The sequence below is a fragment of the Triticum urartu genome, chromosome 1A (assembly GCF_056163025.1).
Source record: "Triticum urartu cultivar PI428250 chromosome 1A, HENAU_Tu73, whole genome shotgun sequence".
Lineage (NCBI taxonomy): Eukaryota > Viridiplantae > Streptophyta > Magnoliopsida > Poales > Poaceae > Triticum > Triticum urartu.
The window spans coordinates 369,408,097-369,423,130 of record NC_141873.1 but is presented as its reverse complement, the minus strand read 5'-3'; the positions used below and the strand labels follow the sequence as shown (position 1 = coordinate 369,423,130).

General features: G+C 43.6%; 4 protein-coding genes and 1 pseudogene across 4 annotated transcripts; 2 read left to right on the top strand and 3 right to left on the bottom strand.

The window, feature by feature from the left end:
• Nucleotides 1-261: 261 nt before the first annotated feature.
• On the bottom strand, nt 262-828 carry LOC147991278 (uncharacterized). The gene has a single exon (XM_087538605.1). The coding sequence runs from the start codon at nt 826-828 to the stop codon at nt 262-264; it is 567 nt and encodes a 188-aa protein (XP_087394731.1).
• Nucleotides 829-1,685: 857 nt separating this feature from the next.
• LOC125533753 (EC protein III) lies at nt 1,686-2,227 on the top strand. The gene has a single exon (XM_048697115.2). It carries the CDS (start codon nt 1,782-1,784, stop codon nt 2,025-2,027), a length of 246 nt encoding a protein of 81 aa, XP_048553072.1. The 5' UTR covers nt 1,686-1,781; the 3' UTR covers nt 2,028-2,227.
• Nucleotides 2,228-6,968: 4,741 nt separating this feature from the next.
• LOC147991277 (uncharacterized) lies at nt 6,969-8,642 on the bottom strand. The gene has a single exon (XM_087538252.1). It carries the CDS (start codon nt 8,309-8,311, stop codon nt 7,592-7,594), a length of 720 nt encoding a protein of 239 aa, XP_087394378.1. The 5' UTR covers nt 8,312-8,642; the 3' UTR covers nt 6,969-7,591.
• LOC125512787 (ubiquitin-NEDD8-like protein RUB2 pseudogene) lies at nt 8,593-9,205 on the top strand (annotated as a pseudogene).
• A 3,655-nt stretch (nt 9,206-12,860) lies between these two features.
• On the bottom strand, nt 12,861-14,166 carry LOC147991276 (uncharacterized). Its single transcript, XM_087538604.1, has 3 exons — nt 14,079-14,166; nt 13,863-13,993; nt 12,861-13,367 (listed from the first exon to the last, which is right to left on the bottom strand). The coding sequence occupies exons 1-3, from the start codon at nt 14,164-14,166 to the stop codon at nt 12,861-12,863; spliced, it is 726 nt and encodes a 241-aa protein (XP_087394730.1).
• Nucleotides 14,167-15,034: the final 868 nt, after the last annotated feature.

Genomic DNA, 15,034 nt, shown 5'->3' with positions numbered 1-15,034 from the left:
GAAGGCCGAGGCGGAAGGGCGCCGTAGCCACCCGCACCAGCGGCTGCTGGAGGCACCGGTGGGCGAGGCTGCGGAGGCAGCGGGGCGCCGTGGCCCCCGGCGGGAAGTGCTGATGTAGACCCGCCGTGGGAATAGTCGGCGGCGAAGGTGGTATGAACCGCACGAGCCCACAGGTTCTTCAGGTGACGCTCCTCAAGACGTAGATAGGGCACCGCCCGTTCATAAGTAGGGTTAGCGATAAGGGTAAGATTGGACGCGGCATTACCGAGATCTTCGTTTGAGGCCGGCGGTGAGGGTGGAGAGGAGGAGCTCGTCCACAACCTTGAAGCCGACGTCGTTGAGCTCGTCGGAGAGAGTCTTGAGGCGCATGCAGTAGGCGTCGATGGAGGAGTCGTTTTGGTGGCAACCAAAAAACTCCTGCTGCAAGAAGACGATCCGTTGGAGCTTGTTGTCGGTGAAGAGGCCGATGATCTTCGTCCACACCATGTAAGCATCATCACCGTCGCGAACAATGGTCTGAAAGATATTCTTGGACACGGTGAGGAAGAGCCACCGGATGATGGTGGCGTCAACCGCCATCCAATCCTCATCGTGACGCATGGCGAGGAAGTCGGTGGTGCCGTCGATGTGGTCACGGAGGTTGTACTCACGGAAGAGGAGGTTAAAATAGGTTTTCCATGCATAGAAGTTGGCCTCCGTGTGGGATAGCTTGATCGGAACGCGATCGAAGATTGGGACATCGCGGATGTAGGCCGGGTCAGGGAGAGAACCGACCTCGGAGGAGGAGGCGAAGGGGTTGCTAAGGTCAGAGCGGCTGGAGTGCGACATGACGGCGATGGAGGGAGGGCTTCGGGAGGTTAGGGTTTTGAAGAAGTAGCGGTGCAGCTAGGGTTAGGCGGCGTGCGACGGGATGGAGGCAACGCGCGGCTGGGGAGGGTAGCAAGGCGTGGCAGAAAGGCTAGCGACGCACAACTAGGAGGTGGGAGCGAGGCAGCGGTGGGAAGGATCGCAAGGTGGCGTGGCGATCTAGGTGGAGGCATGCAAAGGCAGGACACGGCGGCGGGAGGAGGGATCGCGCGGGAGCAGCTAGGGTTGCGACACGTGGAAGGTCCTAGTTAGGCTGATATCATGTAGAGGATTAGAGAATTGGTGCAACTCACGATATAATGATCGGGTGCATATGCACGTATATATATAGGTATAAGGGTAACCACGTCCTCAATTATACAAAGGAGGAAGACGGCTTGTGGTACAAAAAAATATACATGCAGTATACTCCCTTCGTTCTTAAATATTTGTCTTTCTAGACATTTCAAATGACTATTACATGTGGATACATGTAGACATATTTTAGAGTGTAGATTCACTCATTTTGCTTTGTATGTAGTCATTTGTTGAAATGCCTAGAAAGACAAATATTTGGGATATTTAGGAACGGAGGGAGTACATATCTCAACAATAACCACTGCTCCATCCATCTACCGGATATATATGCCGTGGCTTGGCCGTTTTCGTAGGTATTGTACACGTCTCCGGCCGTGGCGAACGTACGTAGGTGCCACTGCCACCACATCATCCCTAGTTCCTGCCGTGTACCCCACGTGTCCTTGTCCACTGCCACACGCCGGCAGCTCCGACGTCCGAAAGACATGCCACCGCTTAAGCCCACTCTTCATATAGTCGCGCAGCGCACCCCCTACAGCTCCGTGCTCTGGCATACAGTGTGGCCATAGTGGTGAACTGACAAGAGCTACTGCGAGCAAGGCACGCCGGAGATCCAGATGGGCTGCAACGACAAGTGCGGGTGCGCCGTGCCGTGCCCCGGCGGCACGAGCTGCAGGTGCACCTCGGCGAGGAGCGACGCGGCGGCGGGGGAGCACACGACGTGCGGGTGCGGCGAGCACTGTGGGTGCAACCCGTGCGCGTGCGGGCGCGAGGGGACGCCGTCCGGGCGGGCGAACAGGAGGGCCAACTGCTCCTGCGGCGCGGCCTGCAACTGCGCTTCGTGCGGCTCGACGACCGCCTGATCGATGGCCGACGCGTCGACGCGCCACTAGTCGTGAACTGATGCACTAGTAGTAGAGCTAGCTACTGAGTTAGCCATAAATAAGTGCCGCTGAGCCGTGACGAGTCATATGTGGGCGCGTCGTGTGTATTACCTACCCACTCGCATCAGTGTGTAAGAACGAATAAATAGTTTCTGTGAGTTATTTTCTTCGTTCCTAAACGTACTTGAAGTCTTTTGGCTTGTTACAAGTTTTACTTGTTGCAAAATATTTGTACTTCTTCGATTTTCTTAAGAAAAATGACCAAGTCTAAACAAAAATCTATTGAGATCTACAATATAAAATATATATAATATGAAAATATATTCTCATAGTAAATTTGAGGTTATAGATGTCTATATATTTTTATATAGACTTAATAGAAAATGCAAGAATAAAAGATTTCATTGCTTAACCATTGTGGTTAGACTACAGCGAATGAGGGACCCGATCTAAGCCACATCGGAGTGCGCTTGTTGTGATACCCAAACTGAGCAGGACCATAAGCCACACAAGACCATAAACCACATCATTGTTGTGATAACCAAGCTGAGGAAGACCATGAGCCACCTCTCTTTGTCGGCGACCCATGAATTCGTCTTTCCTCTGTTGCTCCGGCGAGGAGAGGAACCCGGTTGCCTGGTTTAGGTTATGAGTTTTTCGTTGTTTCTAGTTTCATAGATGGGGCACTCAGGTGGATGGAGACGCTTTTTATTCCAGTTTGTGTTTTGAGCTCTGATCTTTCTCGAGTTCGTTCATGGACGTACTTGACGGAGCCCTAGAGTAGATTCGTGTAGTCTTTTGGGGGCGATGAGATTTGGTCTTCTTGAGCCCCAGAGTAGATTTGGTCTTCTTGATTGACGGAGCCCTAGAGTAACAAGATTTGATGTCAGATACTTTAGATTTGTTTAAGGGTGCAACAACGGCGGCTTTAGGATAAGATTTGTTTAAGGGTGCAACAACGGCGGCTTCAGGATATTGGTCCTTAGGGATCCGTACATGAAGACCTCTCAGCTGTCATCAACAACATCAATCAAACCGGCTCTGATAGTGGCGAGAGTGGCACGTCGGCGGTTCGTTCTGGCGACGATAGTGGTTGTTCAGTGGTTTCAGGAAGTGGCATTGACGGCTTGTTCTGAGAACGGCAGTGGCTATTTTTTTTAGAATCTCAATATAGTTTTATTATGTTTAAGATGCTCTATACTTTCGAGGAACTTTAATAATAGATTGGATCATTTTTGAAAAAAAGAAAGATCATGAGCTACACCGTTGCACGAGCGACACATGGTCGAGATGGTAAAGTTCCCATCCAGCTGAAGAAGACGTTTTATATCACTGATGATCCCACTATTTTGCGAGCTATCAGCTTCTATTTCTAAGACTTAATCAAATTCAATGAAGTTTGACTTAGGATAATTCTAAAATTTTAATTATTTCAAAACAGAAGAAGGTATAAGATTTGTTTTGAAAGAGTGAGTAATTGGTTGCACGCTTTAGGCCAACAACTAAAAAGGGGATTGAATTTAGTTCAAAAACTCATTAATTTGATCAAATACGGTCAAAATCGATCCGGAAGGTAAAAAGCCGATGACGTGGCTGCCATGTTAGCGTACCCTTTGCTTGCTCGCTTACTAACTTATTTATGGGGACCTTTTTATAAAGTGGCCGGTTTTCTATGGAGGAAAAATAAAATAAAATGCAATGTTATGAATGGGACTTGCCAAAGCCGATCCGGAAGGTAAAAAACCGAAGACGTGGCTACCATATCAGCATACCCTTGCTTGCTCGCAAACCAACTTTTTTACAGGGACCTTTTTACAAAGTGACTGGTTTTTTTTCATAGCCCAGCTAATGGCGTGTGAAGGAAATAAAATAAAATAAAATTAAAATGCTATGAATGGGAGTTGAACCCACGCCGTGAGAGAGGATAATGGCCTTGATAACCGGTAGGGGACACCTGATTTTGTATAAGAGAAGCTGATTTAATATATTTTAATGATTTCGTGCCATCAAGCAATCGCAGATACGTGATCAGGTGATGATACCAAGGGTATATATTGCATTGTTATATTTTCTCTGAAGGTGACCTTATATATTGTTATCTTTTTCTTTTTGCGAGGGAGCTTGTATATTGTTCTGAAGATGTATATATATTATGGTTGGGATCTTAACGTTACCAACATAAGTAATGTAAGCCTTTGAAGACACAAAATACTTTGAATTCTATAGCAAAATGGCAGCTCATTGCAATGGGAGAAAAGAAAACTATTACCGAAAGTTCCTACCAAGGATCCTATCCTATTGGGTATCTGTTCCCCGCCTTTTTCCGCTAGGATCAGAAATCTTATATTTTTCATATCCATATACTATTGAATCCTTGGGGTTCTAGAATCGGCCTTACAATTTCCAATGGCCATGCCCACATTTGATGCATCATCAAGATACACTATCACTCTCAATTCCGTGAAATCAGGAACATCTTTTTAAACTCGTGCACATATTTGAAATCATGAATATTTTTTAGATTCGTGAACACTTTTACAAATTTTTGAACAATTTCTAAAATCAAGAACACATTTTGAATTCATAAAAAAATTATACTATTTGCAAACATTTTTAAAAAATTGTGGACATTTTTTAAAACAATTTCCGTGAATAGCGAACATTTCTAGAATCAATGATTTTTTTAAATAGGTAGAATCATTTTTGAAATTCACAAACATTTTTCTGATTTAACGAACACTTTTCTTATTTAACGAACATTTCTTGAAATGCAAGATCATTTTCTGAACCAGTGAACATTTTATTAATGAATAAACTATTTCGTAAGTCATGAATAGTTTTTTAATTTTTAGGATATTTTCCACTCATGAATATTTTTTGAATTTACAAAATTTTGTTCAGTTTCATTAACAGTTTTTAATACACGAACTTTATAAAAATCATGAACATTTTTTATTTCCTGAACATTTATTTTTGAAATTGCAATCTTTTTTGAATAAGCAAACATTTTTTACAAAATCGCAAACATTTTTGGAATTGACAAACATTTTATTTCAAAATTATTTTTTATTTTCGGAACAATTTTGAGGTCCCAAATTATTTTAAATAAATAAATAATAATAAAAGAAATTTAAAAAGACCGTCCGGACATGGGCTGCCCCAAACAGGCGCGTTGCGTCTTCTCCCAGCGCCAGAGCGCGGTATAGGAGGTACATACTGCATGGGCCGGCCCAGGCGTGGATTGCCTTGTGTAAAACATGTTTTTATCACTTATAGATGGCATTGGTTTATTGAGAAGTGCTCTCGCTTGCTCTTGACTTATCACTTGAAGACATACAGATAGGTTCAAACTGTCAAGGTGTGATCAAAGATATCCACGGAAATATGGGTGGGCTACACTCTAGCATTATTAAGGAGATCAATCTTACATCTCAGCAGTTCTCTCGCTGTTCCTTCATCTTCGAAGGAAGAGAAACTAATCTTGAGGCACATAGCCTCGCTAAACATACTCTAGGCTTTTCTTTAGGACGTCATGTGTGGCTCCTTAATCTGTCGGATCTACATTGTATTCCTATGAACTTTTATAATCAATAAAGTCAAGTGTGTTTAGACTCATTTTTTTTATATAGATGGCATTGGTGGGTAATATTTTATATTTTTGTGGCAATTTTCATGACGTACCGCCAGAAGCAATAGCCTTTTTATTATAAGGTATATAGATATAGATATAGATAATGGTCAGCATGCAATGCTCCCTTTCCATATGTTTTTCGAACATATGTTTAAAAGAATTAGCTGAATCTTTTTTCTTGAGGCCCTAATGAACTGAATCTTCATCTTGTAATATATAATATCCGCTTCATCATTTTATATAAATGTCTTAATGTCCTACTGGTTAGCGAGCCCTTTGCTACACCCAAGGGCATGGGTTCAAATCACGTAGAGTTCATGTTAAAAAATTTACCCTGTACACCGGCGTGGCAGTCACGTGGTCGGTTTTTTACCTCCTAGATTGGTATTGGCCTTATTAGATAAAATTTGTAAGTTTATGGACTAAATTCGTTCACTTCCCGAGTTCTTGGTCTAAAGCGTGCTTTTAGTTTAAGTTAATACCTCCTAGATCGGTATTGACCTTATTAGATAAAATTTGTAAGTTTATGGACTAAATTCGTTCACTTCCCGAGTTCTTGGTCTAAAGCGTGCTTTTAGTTTAAGTTAATGTATGACTAATGACGCATTTCACTCTTTTTGAAACAGGAGAAGTACATAAGTTTGTTGTTCATCCATACCCATTGGGTAAATATCATGTACCAATGGGTACCCATCAGGCTGCTCAACACAATGTCGATGGGTGGTGGCGTAATTGCTAGTCCATTGTATGGTGGAGACTCCAACCACCGAGAGGTTTCTATGGTTGAGAAATTGGTTGTTGGGAGGAGGATGGGATGAGAAACGAAGCCAATTACATACAAAGACTTGATAGCTTAGTATTTATTACACATGTGACACATCGATAAGACAACTGAGGTAGGGTGGGCATACCCATGAACACAAAATCTACCCATGCCTTGCCGGGTAGGATTTGGGCACTGCCCATGGGCGTGGCGGGAGGGGGGGGGGGGGGGGGGATTGCGTGCGAGCAGGTTGCCAGGGTCGCTAGAGCTTATCTCCTTCCAGCCACTGGACTGTGGTTTTGTTCTGCTGGTGTGCATCGTCGTTCTCATCGATGGAAAGGAAAACACAAAGAAATCCCTTAATAAGTCAATTAAAAAAAACAATTGACCACATGCATCGTTCTGACGCAGAGTTCGGGGTTATCTTTTTTTCAAAAAAAGGATCAGAAACCGAGTGCTCACTCACCAACTACGTAATGTTTGATTTGACAATTATTATGAATTAACAACTAAAACGTGGCTTCAAAGGATCTTTTCTTTGCACAACAAACTAGCTATCTTAGCCAGGGACAAACCAACTAGGCCTAGTTGTATATATGTCACCGTTCTCCCGAGATGGCATGTACACGCACTCGAGCTTATTATCCTTCATATTGTAGCAGTACGCCGCGGCGCAACTAGTTACCGCAGACGAGTAATCATCATGAAAATAATAAATCCGTGTCCCACCGCCGTCACGATCATCGCCAAAGGTGGCATGGTAGCTATCCAAGAATAATTCGTGGTCGCCACCGATGTCGTCCGCGGCCACCTTGCGCCAGACGGGCCCTCCGTCACCTTTCTCTGACCCGGACGATAACTCGAAGACGTGGAACCCCTCCGGCCTAGAGGACTTGACGCATATTTTGAGCAAAAGCACCTTGCCCGGCACCGCAACAAGCCGGAGGCAACTGAACTCATCCGGAGCATCGCCGCCGGAATGCTTGTACCTGAAGTTCGAGGTCGCCGGGGGCACGTCGACCTGGTGGAGGACCTCGAGTGTCGCGGCATCGAACACCACCGTCATGCCTTCGTTGTCCAAGGCGAGCATCTTGCCCTGGGACTTGGAGTAGGCGAAGTCATTGAAGAAGTATTCTGAAATGGGGTTAGCTACCTTCGTCCAGGCGGCGTCTCCTGGTCGGCAGAAAACCATCCCCGTATCTCCATGCAGAAGGTGATACGGCAAATGTGAAAATGTGTGATAATTCGAGGTACGTTTTCAAGAATAAAATAAGAGGGTGTACGGCAGTAATCTTGAAATTTGAACGTCCGATACCAGTCATCTTCCGGCGCACCACGACCCATGTCTGTAGGCGCTTCTTCATGATCGGGAGCCTGCTCGTCACCCAGATGCGTGACCTCGGACGCGGCGCTGCCGTCACCAACGGCGTTGAGATTGGGCTCTTCATGATCGGGAGCGTCCTCGTAACCCAGGTGCGTGACCTCGGACGCGGCGCTGCCGTCGTTGAGATTTGGCTCTTCATGATCGGGCGCGTGCTCGTGACCCATATGCGTGATCTCGGACGCGGCGCCGCCGTCACGGACGGCGTTGAGATTGGGCAGCGCGCCCGTGGTGCCCGTGGGCAGGTGCTTCAGGTGACAGGAGACGTCGCGGGCGTCGCCTGGTGACAAGGGGAAGACGAGCGCGTGCTCCGAGCCGCCCCGAGGAGCGGCGGGAAGCAGGAGGCGCGGCGTTGGTCTCACGGCAGCGCGCCACGCCCGGCAGACGGAGCGGAAGGTGGCAACTCCCATGACGGCATCGCGCGTCCTCCGGCCGATGGGTTCCAGGAGGTCCGACGGGAGCTTCAGCCAGTCGGGTTGTTCGTCCATCGTCGTGGTACTAGGGGACGTACGGCAGGAGCACGGCGGAGGCAAAGATATATGCACGAAGTATATTTGTATGTAGCCCCAATACACATCTATGTTTATGGGAACCCGATCGGAATACTACTCCTACTTGATTTGAGAATACGAGATGACCACGAACAGCACGTTGTGTGCGGCGGAGTCCGTGACGGATCAAGCGATGTCGGCGCGGACCGGACTGCCGACCCGACTCGAACGCCTCGATCGATCGATTCGATATAAATATCCACGACCCGAGCAGCACAGCCCCATCGTTCCAAAGCAACCGAGCGAAACACACGATCGTGAGGAGTCGACAAAACAGGAAAGAGCGGCCGCCGACGACAACAAGATGCAGATCTTCGTAAAGACCCTGACGGGCAAGACAATCACGCTGGAGGTGGAGAGCAGCGACACCATCGACAACGTCAAGGCCAAGATCCAGGACAAGGAGGGCATCCCGCCGGACCAGCAGCGCCTCATCTTCGCCGGGAAGCAGCTCGAGGACGGCCGCACGCTCGCCGACTACAACGTGCAAAAGGAGTCGACGCTGCACCTGGTGCTCCGCCTCCGCGGCGGCACCACCATCAAGGTCAAGACGCTCACCGGCAAGGAGATTGAGATCGACATCGACCCCACCGACACGGTGGACCGCATCAAGGAGCGCGTCGAGGAGAAGGAGGGCATCCCACCCGTGCAGCAGAGGCTCATCTTCGCCGGCAAGCAGCTCGCCGACGACAAGACTGCCAAGGACTACAATATCAAGGGTGGAGACGTGCTGCACCTCGTCCTCGCCCTCAGGGGCGGTGGCTCTTGCTAGAGCCGACTAGTCATAGGGTATAGCCGCGGTCTTGCTACGTTAATATTTTGGTACTTTATAAAAGATAAAAGTTATTTTTTCTGTTGGTTTGTATTTTGGGCCTTTGTTCTGCAATTTCTGTGTACCATCTCTTCTCTGGACCATGCACTTACATTAATAACAAACTTTGTCTAACTTTAGGCAGGTCATAGTGCGAGTAACTAAGCTAGTGACATAACACATCCGAAGGCAAAGTTGTTTATGTGGCAATTAGTTATGAGAAGAGGTGTTTGGAGTAACATAATATGATACTATCACATAGCGCTTTCTAAAGGAAAATAAGTATACACACTAATAGAAGCAACCAACTATGATACTACATCTATGTTACTTTACACTAAGAAGATAGTAATATAGATTATCATATGCATAACACTCGTCTAAGTTACTCTCCACCATGACTGGCGGAAGAGAATTTAGGGCACGCAAGTGTCGGAGCATGCACTTTGTGGGCCGTTGATTTGCGCCAAAATTCGCACATATGTTTGTGTATATGGTCTTTCTGTGTTGTATAATGCTTTGTATAATGTGTCCGTAATGTTATGTATATCTAATTGTATATTTATTTTTCTGTTGAGTCAGATAACTATTCGTGTGGGGTACATACAGTTAGTGTATCTACACATATACAACTCCCAAGGAAAACGATCCATTGGGAGTATAGATAGCTAGCTCTTCTTCCCTGTTCTTCTTCGTTGTTATCTCTCTCTTTCAGCTGGTTCGATTTCATCTTACAAGAAATAGAATCATGAAGTAAAATTAGTTATTATATTAATCTACAAAAATAGATACAAATTATCAGCAATACAAGTGGAGTTCGGTCGGAAGCTTAGTCGAGAAGGTCTGTTATATTTGCATTTTTTTTCTTGATAACTTTTGTTGTTGTATCATAGTTGAAATCTATAATATTTGTGGGGTATATATGGTAAGTAAATTTGCATATTGATGGTTCAATTCGTTTGTTTGGTTTGTTCAATCGACATATTTGGATATATTAACTGTGTTTTATCTAAAATAATAGATAATATTATTTCCAGCGCTACAATGTATATATGAATACTTTTTTGTTTAGTTACTGAGGATGAAACTTAGTCTATTCAACTTTTAGTTATTACATATTTTACTTCATGAGTAGTAACATATATTGACTATATTAACTTGAAATCCTATATTAACTGTGTTCGTTGTGACATGCTAAGATTCCAAATGTTATATGGGGCATATTATGGTTTCACATGTTAATAATATTGAAGTATAAGTTAAGCCGTCATTTATTAAGCCATTGTTCTGTTCTTCTTAGTTCCTGTTTCTTCTTATATCTTCCTATTCCATGAAACATCCATGATTAAGCCTACTTTGAATCGGTTGAATGCCTTGAAGATACGAACACACATGACAGTATATAGGTAGGGAAAGGAACATAATTCTTTGACAAATTTGATTTTCTCATCTAAATGAAATAGAGCATCTTCTTTCCTTATGGATTGAAGGTCTTCAAACATATGACTGCCCGCCCAAATATGCTCCTTCCAAAAGTTTTGAAAAAGTTTGCTGTACAACTTGGAAATTTTGTTATTGATGTTGTTCTTTGTTACTTTTCATCCTTGAACAACTTTTGTGTTCAAGATTTGGATTATGATGGGTTTGATGTTAGAATGCAGCTACAATAACTGGCAGTACATGTAACAAGTTAGAGTCACCGGAACTTTATGTGGATGCTTTTTGGAGAAGTTACATATTATGAGATAATTCTAATAAACGGATGTTTGGACCAAATTGAATTCTAATAAACCTAATGTTTGGACCATATTGAATTATAATATAATATTGATTCAATATTATTAATCATATTAATGTCTTTAAAATTCTGTTGATTTTCTAAAAATAATATTATTTGAGATATTAACAATTTGAACAATGCAAGTTTATGATCTAGAACATTGTGAACAAAATCAGTTTTTGCACATTTTTTCATTTAGAAAACATCAATTTAGTTTAGAAAGTCATGAATTAAATTTTAAATAAATTGTATGGTAGTATGGATGCTGCATTTACGCGTGTGCACAATCCAAAACAATATGGGAAGACGAGACGTTTGACCGCCACCTGCCTCTTGTAGTTAATGACGGGTCTTATATAATTAGACAGCTTCATGGGGTAGTTCCTCACTGCATAACCGTATCCTCTCTAATACACTCTCCACTTGTTCATCAATGTCGGACAATGGCGAATACGGGGTTCTGCGGTCGATCCTCTATTGGAGTTTTGGGTGGAGTTGCATCTGGTGTTGCAGGAGATTTTCCGGCTTTACATCGAGGAAGAGGAGGAGGCTCATGCAATGGATGAGTTTCGGGAAGAGATCTGGGCGCAACAGGAAGAGAACCTCAACGACATATTCGGATTGGTGTACGGTCCTGGTCGCATTGGTCACAGGGGCCGTGACCATGGGCGTGGTCGTGGGCATGGTAGCGGTCATGGCCGTGGGCATGGAGTTAGCTTCACTGGGGGTCAGAGATGGTGGCATTGCTGACGGGAGGTTTGGAGGTGCCGCTGCTGCCAGTCGTGGCGGTCGGGTCAGCGGTGCTGGTGTCCGAGGCAGATGAGGTGCTCTTGATGGTGGCTGTGGAGAGAATTACTGGTTCTACTATCCGTACCTATCTATCTATCAACATCTCATATTTGTGGTTCTAAGTTGAAAGAGTTTGTAGATTTGGGGAAAAAAAGTTCATGAATTTGAAAACAAAGTTCGCGAACTTAAGAAATATTCACAAATTTGAAAAGTCCATTGATTTAAGAAAAACTTCACAATTTAAATATAGTTCATGAATTTTAAAAAAGAAATAAAAAGAAAAAAGAAAAAGAAAAACCAGAGCCCCCAAAAAACCTAACAGGCTCTCATTGGTTAGTGTTATATTTGAAGAATAAAAAGAAGGTAACAAGGCACAAGAAGAAAGTAGTCCAGTTGGTTACCGCAGTTGTACTAAGCATACATGTGCTGGGTTCGAATTATGAGGATATCTGCTATGTTGATGTGTTTAGGAGGATTGTCCTGAAGTAGATGTGTAGTGTTAATTGTGTGCACCTTAGTTATATAGAGACCGGGTGTCACTCATTACGGGATATATCCCCTTGATGCTACATTATGAGATAATAGATGAATCTTTATAAAAAAAAGATATTTTCTTATGGCTAACAAAGGCTACATGAAACTACCACATCTACCGGCAGAAAAAGAAGAAGCTGCCACACATGCGAAAGCATGTTTACTCAAGGCATAAGCGGAAACAGTGAAAGAGCAAAAGCTAATATAGGTCAAATGAACTGATCATAGGCAAAATTTGAACAAGTTACACTACACCAGGCTAACATGGACGAAGCCACAAGAAGACTATGCACCAGCCAGAAAAAAAGGGAACAGTCAATTGAGTATTTCCGCGATCTCTGTTACATCATAGTCATTACCCATCCGTGCACTTGATGGAAACAGACATCAATGTAAGTTTTGTATTACTAGCAGCTTACATTACAAGGTAATACAGACAGACTATCGAGGTGAAAGTGATTCACACGATGATCATCTTAAGAATCAGAACATGGTATATGTGGATAGGTCAGTAGAATAGAACAGCAGAAGAACAAATGTACAAGCAGAGTGACAGGCCTTAATCTCTGCATTTAGATCTTGACTTGCACAAGCTGGCGGGCGGTATTGATGTTCACCCTGCCAATTCCTTCTTCTCCGCAGATCTTGCCATGGCTGTTCTGAAACACGTAGTACCATTCGCCGCCTCTGACGCCATAACCAATTATCGCAACAGCATGGGAAGCTATGCGCCCTTTTTCCGTTAATACAGGAACATCCTTGTCAAAACTGTAAATATCGCCGGGCTTCAACTTGCGATAATTCCTAGATATACTGAAAGTGCCCAACATGCAAAGTGCTCTGTTAAGCGAGTCTTGAACTCGTTTGGGCATTTTAGCTTTAGGATTGGGGCAGGACTTGGTGGGCTTTGGAAGGTAAATTGGGTCTATCTCGTCAAAGCTCTTGATATTGTAAGGGCCAACTATCGTCCCGTTCTCGTCTCTCCCGAGGGCCCCCGTTTTAATCAGTATCTGTAAGATTCTCCACAATCTTAGAAATCCCGTACCCCCTTTGGTTTCTTCTCCAATTACACCATGCTCCTGTTTGAACACGAAAATAGTGAATAATCTAAAGCGCAAGTTTATATTTGTTGCTAGAACATTTCCTTATTTTGAAACCGACTTACAACAGTTCTACTTCCACTAGATAGAATTGTGACCTGAAAAAAAAACTTAAGACGGTTCTACTTCTAGACAATTGTTGTAGATTATCAAAAAGAAAAGGAGTAGTAATTAAATTGTATTATTCTAGCTCAAAGCAAGCATGGGCTCCCAACCGCTGATGGTTTCTTTTAGGCACCTAAACAGTTCAGTTTTTACTACTGTCACTACTCCCTCCGTTTATACAAAGATGAGATGTTTTGGATATTTCAATATGGAATACATGTGGATTGAAATGAGTGAACAAACACACTAAAATACGTATACATTTCAATCAAAAAAAGCTAGAAAATCTTATAACAATGAACGGATGGAGTACAAAGGTGGAAAGGCGGAAAACTGCATTGATCAGCACAAACCAGTTAGATAATTTACCTGCTCATACAACTCTCTTAAATTATCATCAGATAGTATAACTTCAAAATCTTCTTGCGGGTCTTCTAAAGCACCCGCCCGCTTCTTATATGATTCTGTTATAGTGCACGGACTATGAATGAAGCAGGTGCCTTGAATTGAGACAAGAGCAATTATATTATGAGTTTAAGAAACACATAACAAGAACAGAGAAAAGAAAAATGTAACTCGTTTAACCTGAATTTCCCTGGTCACGGACAGACGGGATTATAGGTTTCATGTGGTAAAGCTGATTCTTCCAATTAAGTTCATAATCTGCCTCCATTTTTCCCTAGAAATCAAGAAATAAGCAGCATGCATGTTATGATACTGCACAAGATGTTTCTAATATATCTGTCCGCAAGAGCCTAACATTGCTAGGATATGACCAGAAATTCGGCCGGCACCAAGCACGATACGCTTCTCCTAAAGCCCACTCGGCTCTACACGACGGCATGGTCTCCATGCATCGACTTCACGTCGCACATCGGCCAGGCACGCCCGCATGCCCTGACTATCCTCAACTACGCAACTCGCGTTCAGACTGGATTTTACCTCCCGTTCATGGCCCAGCCATTCGTTGTGGAACTTTCTTTTGTTGCTGTTCTAATACCTCACCAAGCTAGTCAGATACACATTAACAGGGAACAGATAAGACACTGTTTTGAGCCCAGGTACATACACACGCTATACTTCTCACGAGAAGTATACTTCTCTGTCCCCGCAAAAGAAAAAAAGGCAAGTATGCTTCTCTGGAACAAAGATGTGGGAAATAGGAGCGAGGTATTACTGTGTTTCTATGAGTGAAAAAGAGCAACTACGTCTTAATCCACATCCCTTCATTTTCCTCAGTTTGCATTAAGAATTGCTCTTCTAGTTATGCAAAAATTATAATAAGACATCCATGTATCATGCATGCATGCATGCATGCGGTCTCTCCCTTTTGCAAAACACACGATGACCTGCCTATACCATCTCCACTCTATCCCCTCACGCTCCCTCATTTACCATGCACACATGAACAAACTTAAGAAAAATGATGCAGGTCTGGATAAAATTTTGTAGATAGAATCAATGCATATTTTGTGCAACCAGTCATATTGAATTTCAACGATAGATGCGAAAATCTCATGCATTTCAGATTATGAACCAAA

Excerpts from the sequence above, each read along its gene's own strand:
- LOC125533753 (XM_048697115.2), top strand. The coding sequence starts at position 1,782 with ATGGGCTGCAACGACAAGTGCGGGTGCGCCGTGCCGTGCCCCGGCGGC.
- LOC147991277 (XM_087538252.1), bottom strand. The coding sequence starts at position 8,311 with ATGGACGAACAACCCGACTGGCTGAAGCTCCCGTCGGACCTCCTGGAA.
- LOC147991276 (XM_087538604.1), bottom strand. The coding sequence starts at position 14,166 with ATGGAGGCAGATTATGAACTTAATTGGAAGAATCAGCTTTACCACATG. Across the intron at positions 13,994-14,078 it reads CCGTGACCAGGGAAATTCAG|GCACCTGCTTCATTCATAGT; the intron begins GTTAAACGAGTT and ends TCTCAATTCAAG. Across the intron at positions 13,368-13,862 it reads TAAGAGAGTTGTATGAGCAG|GAGCATGGTGTAATTGGAGA; the intron begins GTAAATTATCTA and ends GTGTTCAAACAG.
- LOC147991278 (XM_087538605.1), bottom strand. The coding sequence starts at position 828 with ATGTCGCACTCCAGCCGCTCTGACCTTAGCAACCCCTTCGCCTCCTCC.